The sequence below is a fragment of the Mus pahari genome, chromosome 8 (genome assembly GCF_900095145.1).
Source record: "Mus pahari chromosome 8, PAHARI_EIJ_v1.1, whole genome shotgun sequence".
In the NCBI taxonomy this organism is placed as follows: domain Eukaryota; kingdom Metazoa; phylum Chordata; class Mammalia; order Rodentia; family Muridae; genus Mus; species Mus pahari.
This window is the reverse complement of record NC_034597.1, coordinates 66,419,062-66,430,046: the sequence shown is the minus strand read 5'-3', so window position 1 is coordinate 66,430,046 and position 10,985 is coordinate 66,419,062. Positions and strand designations below refer to the sequence as shown.

The 10,985-nt window shown below is 41.2% G+C and overlaps 2 protein-coding genes across 2 annotated transcripts in view; one reads left to right on the top strand and one right to left on the bottom strand.

Moving 5' to 3' along the window:
* Kctd4 (potassium channel tetramerization domain containing 4) overlaps positions 1 to 801 on the bottom strand; it is a 9,498-nt gene extending 8,697 nt beyond the window's left edge. Inside the window, exon 1 of the mRNA XM_021203491.1 lies at positions 614 to 801. The gene's annotated coding sequence lies outside the window, so the exon portion shown is untranslated. The remainder of the gene's footprint in view (positions 1 to 613) is intronic.
* The window catches only part of Gtf2f2 (general transcription factor IIF subunit 2), a 113,423-nt gene that overhangs the window by 51,879 nt on the left and 50,559 nt on the right, over positions 1 to 10,985 (top strand). Inside the window, exon 5 of the mRNA XM_021203492.2 lies at positions 6,359 to 6,440. Coding sequence (XP_021059151.1) covers positions 6,359 to 6,440 — 82 coding nt within the window. The remainder of the gene's footprint in view (positions 1 to 6,358; positions 6,441 to 10,985) is intronic.

Sequence of the window (10,985 nt, the reverse complement as noted above, 5' to 3'; positions counted from 1 at the left end):
ATATATATATATATATATACTTTCTTTTTCCTCCCCCCCTTTCCCTTTCGCTCCCGCCCCTCTCACTCCGGCCTGTAGGTTTTTTATTTCTTTCTCCCCATTCATGAAGAAAAAGAGGAGTATAAAGAAGTTAGGTTCTTCTCTAGATCTTGAGCCTGGTTCTCGATTACAGGTCAAAGTTTTTGTTAAATTGTTTTTTTTGTTTTTTTTTTAAGATTTACTCTATTTATATGAGTACACTGTAGCTGTCTTCAGACACAGCAGAAGAGGGCATCGGATCCCATTACCGATGACTGTGAGCCACCATGTGGTTGCTGGGTTTTGAACTCAGGACCTCTGGAAGAGCAGTCAGTGCTCTTAACCATTGAGCCATCTCTCCAGCCCAAATTGGATATTTTTAACATACTGATTTGAAAGGTATAAGAAAGGATGTATTATCTCAGATCCTTAAGGTTAGATAAGATCAAAATATCAATTCACAAATTAATGATGATTACCTTTCACTTCTTAATAGGGGATACTGAATTCACTTATCCCGCCCCCAAAAACAACTTCCAGGAAAATATACAAAATGTGGAGAAAGGAGCCTCCTGGGAATGTTAGAATCATTTACCTTTTAGACGCACACGATTAGTAGAAGTACTTCTTTTTTAAAGATGGTAGATGGAAGAGTGAATTGTGAATAAGAGGGTTACTTCAGAAGTCTAGATCAGGTCAGAATCCTTGGTACTAGCCGCCTGGTTGTGATGTAGCTAGAGTTGGAATCGTCCTTAAAGGTGTCCACATGCAAGTGGATCTCCCGAAGTCTTGTGGAAATGAACTTCTGGATGCCTGAGGACTTCCTAACCCTGCTGAGCTCACTGCTCACATGCCAGTACTAACTAACCAGCACACACCCTTCCTGCTTACGCATGGCTCTAACTTGCTGAAGCAGAGCTGACTAACAGAATTGGCACTACGAGCCTACAAATCTGTTTTTAGTGTTTTGTTTTGTTGTGTGCTTATTTGTTTGTTTAGTGTTGTATTTTATGTTATTCGTTTAGTGTTATGTTTTATTTACTCTTTAATTTTCTCTCTGTTCCCATTATACTTATTAAGAGTCTTCTGGCTAAAAACAAGAATAAAAATTAGTAAAACAATATGACCAAAGAGTTGGGCAGGTTAGAAAATATCTAAGAGTTTGATTTTTTTTTTTTAATCCCTATCATTTACAGAAGAGGTACACAAATGTCTATGCCTAGGGAAGGAAATGTAAAAACTGAGTGTTTGACTCAGTAGAATGAGCTTGTGTGTCCTCTTTGCAGATTGCAGCCATGACCATGTGGTCCTTGGCATTGGTGGTTTAGGTCTCTGAGCTGAAAATTCCTAGCACAAGAGAATGTCTGGGGCCCATCAAAAGCTATTTCCACGGCAACTTTCCGTTCCCTTTACACCCCTAACCCTACCTTGTCTGAATTCTTCCAGCTGCCAGGGTTTCTAGCAAAGCTCTTTTGGATGCCCAGCTCTCTGTTTAATTCAATGCTCTCTTTGTCAGCTTTGTAACACTGATAATTTTAGTATAGTCACATTGTACAATACAATACCGTGGGTGATACAGTATATAGAGGACCAATTGTTCAGTTAAATTAGATGGTAGGAAATCATTTCATTATCAAGTTCAGGGCTACATAGTATGTCCTGTCTCAAAACAGGACTTGAAATGTTTAGCTGCTTCTTTAGTAATCTAAGGTAAAGCTTTGCTTTGGGTATAGGATGGATGCCAATTGACCATCTGCTTTCTCTTGTGGAATTAAACCTCTAATTTAAATGATCAGTTTGGGTTTCTTTAAACACAAAGCAAGAACTTCAATACTGCAGTAACACTAATCAAATCCTTATAGATGTGTGCTTGTCTTTGGTCTCAAAGTTTACAACAAATTTGAACAATTTACCTTTACAAGTCTTTAACAAAAGACTTTCATAGAAACAGCCTAAGGGTGTCACAGCCCTTCTCTTAATTTGAAATGCTATTTAATTCGTAATCAAATTACATAATTACTTATCAACAAGTTTGAGCAGAAGTATGTGGGAGTGCTTGAGATTAACCTACTACCCACTAGTATATGGTGAGATACTTGCATCTGTCACTGTATTTAATAATGGGGAAATGGATGCCTGTGTTAATCTGGGAATAAATTATATGAGGTATGTCCAGTTCTTCCATTATATTGAATATGCCTGTGTAAACTTTTTCCCATCCTATTAAACCTAAATATGGTCTGAAAACTATTTGGGGAAAGTCCTGTAAGCTCAGCTTTTTTCCCTCACAGTTATCAAAAATGTGTTGTTTTCAGTCTTTTACATATCCATAAATAAGTCATGTTGGGGCCTGGACTGATGGTCTGCCAGGAAAGAGCACTTCCTGCTCTTCAGAGGACCCAAGTTTGTATCCCAGCAACCACATCTGGTGCTCATAGCTACCTGGAACTCCAGCTGTAAACTCCCTCTCTGACCTCTATGGCACTTGCCACATGTGGCATGTACATAGACATTGTTCAAGTTTCATAGGTCTGAGGCTGGCTTTGTTGTTAAGAATGCTTAGTATTCTCTCAGAGAACCAGTGTTCTGTTCCTAGTACCAATGCAGGTGGTTCACAACCACTTAGTAGCATCAGCCCCTGTGCACCTGAGGCTTCTGATCTCTGTGGGCACCCATACATACCTCACACACTCACACAGGCATACACAGATGTACATAGATGGCAATTAAGTTTACACTAAATAAAATAAAATTATTTGGAGATTTCTGTATTTCTTTTTCATTTGAAACACAGCAGTGTCTGAGTTTAGTGGTGCAAGCCTTTAATCCCCAAGTTTGGGAAGTGGAAACAGGTGAATCTGCATGTTCTAGGTCAGTCTGGTATACAATAAAAGGTAATGTAAATGTATTGGATTTTGAAATTTTTTTGTAAATTCACAAATAAAAGCAATTCATTCGGGATATGTTATATATGTTGTTTTCACACACACACACATGTCATGGAATGATGAGATCATGCTACATTTATACATTTTGAGAATATGTGTATGGTACAGAACAAACAATGCACTCACTTCTGTATTCCCTGATCACAAGAGGCAGGCTTCCTTTATCTGCTGTTTCTGAAGTGCTTGGCCTCTTACATGGCGGACACTTGATAAATACATCGTATGTGTGTAAGAGGAAAGGGGTCATTATTCAGATATTTGCATTCTTTCAAATTGGTCCAAAAGGTAGTGTTTTGTATTTTTGTTTTTTTAATATGAGTACACTGTCACTCCCCTCAAACACACCAGAAGAGGGCACTGGATCCCATTACAGATGATTGTGAGCCACCATGTGGTTGTTGGAGATTGAACTCAGGACTTTTGGAAGAACAGTTGGTTCTTAATTGCTAAGGCATCTCTCCAGCCACCCAAAAGGTAGTTTTAAGTAAGGATTTCTGTATTGATGGGTAAAATTTGTAATTACCAGCAATGGTGTGCAAATGAGTACTTGAAACTAGAACTCCATGGACAATACCTTTCCCCTGAATTTAAGCAATTTATTGAAGAAAAGATGTATGATTTGTTGAGGGAAATACAAGAACACGTTCCCCTAAAGCTTTAAGAAGTATGTGTTAACTTTAAATAAACAAAGAACAAGCAAATCCTGTTTAGGGAGGCCATTCCCACAGTGAGTCGGCTTCTTAAATTTAAGAGAGGAAATGGGAAGCAAACTGAGAAATCACTGACACTGACCAGTTCTTGGGAAAATCTACTGCTAATAATTAAGACTTTCCATTTACCTTGAGTGACATTTGAAAGCAATTTTAGGTTTGTAAAGATAGGGTAAACAGAAAAGTATGGTCTGGAGGAGTGAATGTTACTGCTCTGTGTGAGTAACTCTTTTACTTCATGTGTTTGCCTACATGTATGTATGTGGACCACATATATGCATAGTGCCTGCAGAGATCCGAAGGGGTAACAGATCCCATGGAACTGGAGTTAGGGGTGATTGTAAACTCCATGTCGGTGCTGGGAATGAACCCAGGTCCTCTGCAAGAGCAATAAGTGCTCTTAACCTCTGAGCCTCCTCTCGAGCTTTGTGAGTAACCGTAACTGGAGAATAGAAAGTGGTGGTCAAGTTGAAATGAGCAGGAGCCTTGAACTTCCTTTCAAATCCTTTCAGGTGTCATAGAGAGAGAGAAAAGTGATGGCAGAACTCTTTAAGAATTAAATCCAATCCAGGCGTGGCGGCGCACGCCTTTAATCCCAGCACTCAGGAGGCAGAGGCAGGTGAATTTCTGAGTTCGAGGCCAGCCTGGTCTACANAGTGAGTTCCAGGACAGCCAGGGCTATACAGAGAAGCCCTGTTTTAAAAAAAAAAAAAAAAAAAAAGAATTAAGTCCATGTTATCCTCTTGGACTAGGTACTGCTAAATAGGTGGGGAGCATTACAGGTAGCCATTTTATCATTTAACATTAGTTAAATAAATACTTGAATCTGTGATTGAATTATTATCAGAGATGCTACCCCAGACTGACTTTGTTTTAGAAAAGCATCAATTTACTTGGGATATAAGATTTGTGTTTGCCAGGCTGGACCTAGGCCTCCCCGCTCATATGTACCAGATGTGCAGCTTGGTCTTCATGTGGGTCACAAACAACTGGAATGAGGGCTATTCCTAAAGCTATTGCCTGTACATGGGATATGTTGTTCTAGCGGGACTGCCTTGTTTGACCTCAATGGGAGAAGAAGCATCTAGCCTCTCAGAGGCCTGAAATGCCAGGGTGGGAGGATATCACAGGGGCTCAGAGGAGGAAGGGAAGTGGGAAGGAGGGAGGATTGTAGGAGGGTATGACCGGAAGGGGAGCAGTGAGCAAGATGTAAAGTGAGTAAATAAATAAATAAATAAATTTGTGTTTGCTTTGAAAAAGTTCAAAGTCTAGTCTTACTGACTTCATTCATGACAGGGACTTAATTTTAGGTTTAAGATGTAAAGATTATGGCTTGCATAGTGTTTCTTTGCTGACATACTGTAGTGTGAAGTAGGTGTGGGTCTTGTCATTGTTCTGAAGAGCTTTTGTGTTGAGGTACTCTGAGAATATTTAATTCAGATGGTATGTTTCATAACTAGTATTTAGGACCACGGGCTGTAATTCCTTAAATTTTGAAGACAAAAATCTTGGAAGGTCACTGGAAGATTTTTGTGTATGAATTGTATAGATGTGGTTCTGTATTTGTCTGTATGTCTGTGTGTCACTGTTCGTATAGCAAACGTGTGCAGTTTGAAGACAGTGCTGTATCTTAATCATCTTTGATTCTATGGTGCCCACATGGTGCCTTTGCGTGGTAGTCACTTATAGTTAGTGGAATGAATGAAGTAAGTTACCCTGAAGAGATGACTCGGTTGCATTCCTAGTTAGTCAGGATTTTCTTAGTCTCTTCTCAGAGCTCAGGTGAATTCTCATGGACATATGACTGACCAGTAGCTGTTTCTGAGCAGTCTTAGATCTTTCTGGTTGTCATAAAGCTGCTGCTGTCTGTGAGAGGCATTCACATGCCTCTTACATAGTAGGACACGTTCATTAACTTCATTCTGCCACAGTGCCTGATGCCAGTGGGCTTTGGAGGTCCAAGCTTTTCTTTCCTTTCTCTATTTCTCCTGGGTCACTATAAGAAAGAAACTTGCAGCCGGCGTGGTGGCGCACACCTTTGATCCCAGCACTTGGGAGGCGAGAGAGAGAGAGAGAGAGAGAGAGAGAGAGAGAGAGAGAGAGAGAGAGAGAGAGAGACTTGCATTTCTGTTTAGACAAATATTCATAATAGATTCACCGTTTGCTTATACTAGTCTTTCTATGTAGCCCAAGATGGTCCAAAGTGTGTAAGCCTCCTTATCTTCCTCCCCAGTCCTACAAACACATGCCATCCCCAGCTTACAGATTCACGTTAACACTGCCCCAGTGTTGTATTTTCCTACCTAGCTGTTTCCCTGTAAGATACTCTAGACACTCACTGGTGTGAATGCATGGACCTTGGGTTTAGTGCTTTAGACTCACTTATTTCTAGAGTTACTTGTTTACAGATGGAATCGTCACTTTTTCTTTAGATTGAATGAACTGTGGGTCTTTTTAGTCTGAGTGTGTAAAGGGGCAGCGTAGCTCAAGGAACAAGCCAGGAAGACCCAATTTTCAGCTCAGTACGAGTGAGGCTTCTCTATTCTCAGAGCCGATGTTGTGGTCAGCTTACTTTTGTTTCCTTGGATTATATGAATTATGTTTTAGTTATGTGTCAGAATGCCATCTTGGAAATGATGAATATGATCTCTGAATATATATTTTTTCCCCTTTCCATTCAAGATAAACTGTCATTGGAAGGAATAGTGGTGCAGAGAGCGGAATGCCGGCCTGCTGCCAGTGAGAACTACATGAAATTAAAGAGGTTGGTGCTTAGAACATGTTAGCTTCCTTATTGACTTCTTCACACAAGCCATGGTTTCTGTTTGAAATGTTTTCTTGCAGCACTTTGGGTTCAAACCAAGTGTTCAGCATGGTGGCAAGACCTTTTAGTTCCAGCAGTTCTCTGTGAGTGAGACTAGCCTGGTCTACATAAGGAGTATGTAGGCCGTCCAGGGCTGAATAGTGAAACCTGTCTCAAAACAAAACAGAAGGAGTAGTAAAAACGTCTTTGTTAGAGAAATTGCAGAATCAGCTGTTGGAGGTACTTTAACCTCCTGTATGTATTATGTTCTGAAATCGGAGCTGATAGATAGGGTGTTTTTTTCCTAGTTGGACTTATGTAAGCTTGTGTGCTTGTGGTTATGCAGGTGTGTGCACATTTGAGTATGCTGTGGTGTGTAGGTCAGAGGTCATCCGAATGGTGTCCTCGGGTGCCTTCCACCTGCCATCTTTGTTTGTTTGTCTGTTTGTGTTGTGGTGGTTCAGCTTGGTTTTGGAGACCCTGTGTTTTGAGACAGGGCTCTCCATTGGTATGGCACTTGCTCCTTGAAGTGGGCTGGCTGGCCTGCCATTTCAGGAACTGATTTACCTGTCTCCTCTCAGCACTAGCATAGCAGTGTGCCCTTGCTCAGGTGCTGAGGAGCGAACCCAAGTCTTCATACTGGGCAGATGCTTTCTAACCACGCCACCCTCCCCACCACAAACCTTGTTTTTCTTATGACGTGTTTCAGAGGTCTTCGTACTGTTTTATTTTCAAAGTCTGTAACTCCCCTACAATGAATATGTATCAAACTACTGTCTGAAGAAGCATGGTTGCCAGAATATCATCTTGCTTTTTGAGCTATTGAGAGTTTTATAAAGTTGTATATTATTAATGAGATTTCTGCTTCAGCCCACCAACTTCTATATGCCATTAACATTTTTGTAATCACTACTTAAAGATAGTGACTTTGAGGGGGCTGGAGAGATGGCTCAGCAGTTAAGAGCACTGACTGCTCTTCTGAAGGTCCTGAGTTCAAATCCCAGCAACCACATGGTGGCTCACAACCATCCATAATAAGATCTGATGCCCTCTTCTGGTGCGTGTAAAGGCAGCTACAGTGTACCTACATATAATAATAAATAAATCTTTAAAAAAAAAAGAGTTTAAAAGGAAGGAGACAGTGACTTTGAATCAGTTCTCCCCACCCCCCACCCCCACCCCTCACCTCCTCTCCTTTCCTCCCTCTCTCTGATGTTTCTCTGTATAACCTTCTGTGTCATGGAACTTGCTCTGTAGACCAGGCTGGCCACATACTCACAGATATCCAACTGCCTCTGCCTCCCAAGTGCTGGGATTAAAGGTGTACACCACCACCACCTGGCGAATAATTATTTTTTTTTTAATCCTGAAATAAATTAATACCAATTTCATGATTTGTATTTGATAGGTTTCTTATCCATCCATCTCTCTACTCATTTCATTCATTCTATACTATCTGCAAGGTGCATTTTAGGCACTAGAGAAACATTTGTGCATGGGATAGATGCAACTTCCCTTAGGGGCTGGTTGTAGCCATGCAGTGCTGCTCCTTGAGAGTGCTGCCTAAGAAGTGGTCTCCTAGCTGACCAGCATCTCTAAAGTCATATTGTATTGTAAATCCTCCCCCTTCCTTGATTGTATTAGATGCTATTTCCTGGAAGGGGCACAAAAAAGGGCTAAATGTGGTTTTTGTTCTTTTGTCTAATCTTTCCCCTAGTTTTAATGCCTCCCTGGGGCAAGGAAAAGAATGACAGTCAAAATGAAAATTAGCTTTGTAAAACCGTCAAAAGATATTTCATTCTTTGTTTGCAGCCTAAAAAGTTTATGCTATAATATGGGCCTTTTGAAAAATGATCTTAAGATAACGACAAATGTTCAAAAAGTACAAAATCAAGTATTGGGCTACTCATGGAGACCTCTTTGTGGTTTTAATTTTTCCATAAAGGACTTATGTGAAGATGTGAGCAGGCAGGCCACCTGCTGTGTTTGCAGAATATCTGCCTTTTACCAAGATGAAAATGGAAATTATATAGCTTTAAAAATACGCTATATGGCCAGATATTCATATTTTAGTCTTAAGTGACTAAAGGGAAGAAACAGAGTGATTCAGGAAATGCTGATCGTGTGTTTCACAGAGTAGATGACATCAGTCTTTTGAAGGTGGAGATTATTTTGACTAAGTAGAAAAAGAGGAGAGTGGGAAACCCTTCTGAATAGATAGATGGGCTGTCATAAAGACACGGGAGGACTGTACGCTCTATGCCTAGATGTGTAAGCTTGTGAAAGATGACAGGTGCCACTTACCTCATGAATTCTCACACACATACATTTTTTATCATACATGCCTGCCTGAATATCCCCTGCATTTCCAATATGTCAGAAACAACTCAGGCCTATTGTCAGAGCCTAGTCCCAGCCGTTTCTTAGCCCAGATAATGACACACCCACCTCCTTGGTCCAAAACCTTTCCAACCCACAGCAAGTATGTCAGAAAATCTTGCAGGTTTTTCTCAAGATCTCAGAATCTTTTTTCTATAGCCCAGCCTTCCTTAAATAAGCCACAGAAATGGCCTTTAATGGTGCTTTCTTCTGAGTCCTGCTTCCCACCCTGGTCTCCCCAGCACAGTATCTGCACCGCAGTACCAGGACCTTTAAACTCTGGGTCATGCCATTCTATTTTATCTGGTTTGTTTGCTTGCTTGCTTGCTCTCCAGTACTTCCTGCCTTGCTCAGAAAGAACGTCAGGTCTTTGTGATAGTTGGTGGAGGCCTCCATGGTCACCACATTCTCTGTGTGCCCTCTCTTCCTTGTGTCTTCTCCCCTCACCACACACTCTACACCAAGCATTCCATTCTCACAGGCTAGGACTCCAGCCTTGCTCCCATCCCAGGCCCTTGTGCTGGCTGTGACTTCCAGCCTGAGGCAGCCTTTTCCTTTTTCAATGTCCTTTCAAATATACCTTGTCATTAAGGCCCACCTTGACCACCCCACCTCATTCTCTAATGTATCACACCTCTTAAACTGTAGCATTTACCCAGTGTCGTAGTTAGGGTTTTACTGCTGTGAACAGACACCGTGACCAAGGCAACTCTATATTATAAAGAACAACATTTAATTTGGGCTGACTTAAAAGTTCATAGGTTCAGTCCATTATCATCAAGGTGGGAGCATGGCAGCATCCAGACAGGCTTGGTATAGGCAGAGCTGAGTCTCCATCTTCATCTGAAGTCAGCTAGTAGAAGACTGACTTCCAGGCAGCTAATAAGGTAAGGGTCTTAAGCCCACAGTGACACAGCTACTCCAACAAGGCCACACCTCCTAATAGTGCCACTCCCTGGGCCACGCATATACAAACTATCACACCTACCTTTACTTCCAATTTCTCCTTACTTTAGTTAAGGCTCTCACAAGAACAAGGGCTTTATTACTTTTTTGGCTTTAGTTTTGGTGTGTATCTGTTTAGTTCTTTCATGGCACATAGTAAGGAGTAAATAAATAATTGGGAAGTGAGAGAAAGGCAGAGGCCTGAAAATTAAGAGCTTCGCATGCCATTTAGGGAGGTACTAACATTTTTTTAATTGGGTAGAATATGAAGAGATTTGTATTATAACTCTGACCATAGGCTAATGATTAGAAATAGGGCAGGAAGTGAGGAGCTAAAGAGATAACTCAGACAGAGAGCATCTGAAAGACTCGGAGCGGCATCAGAAGGGAGTTGGGGATATTCTGAGGAAAACTCTGGGACTAAGTGAACTCAAATTTGTGTGGTCATGAAATGACAGATTTTTCTAGCTGGAGATGGCTATTATAGCCTGCGTGTATTGTGACTATGTCAGATTAGCTCCATTCCATCCTGTATACCACACAGAAAGGGTGATACTGAGGAAAGAGGGGGGGGGGCTGAAGGGTTTTCATAATTTCCATGGCCAAAATCAGACGGTACTGTTCTTGCTTCAAAGAGCCTGAAAAACAAAAACAAAAACAACACCAAAAATCCCTACAGGCACCCGCTTTGGTAAGAATATTTATTATTAATTGGCATTGCAGCAGTGAGAGCAGAAGTGTGCTAGTGCCTTTGAATGCAAATGGAAAGGCAGAAGTCCAGATGTAGGTAACATTGAAGCAGAAGTATTTGAGAGCTGAATTGGCAAGAGGGATGTCCTACACCTCAATATTACACTCTTATGACTGTGTTTCACTTCGTCAGCTGCAAGCACACCTGCCATCCTAATGTATGTTCTTACAGGAAAGTCATTGCAGCATTGGGGTCTTCTACATGCTTAACTCCTCTGTACTGGTTAATTTTGTGTCAACTTGACACAGCTGGAGTTATCACAGAGAAAGGAGCTTCTGTTGGGGAAATGCCTCCATGAGATCAAGCTGTGGGGCATTTTCTCAATTAGTGATCAAGGGGGAGAGGCCTCTTGTGGGTGGGACCATCTCTGGAATTGGATTCTATAAGAGAGCAGGCTGAGCAAGCCATGGGAAGCAAGCCAGTAAAGAGCA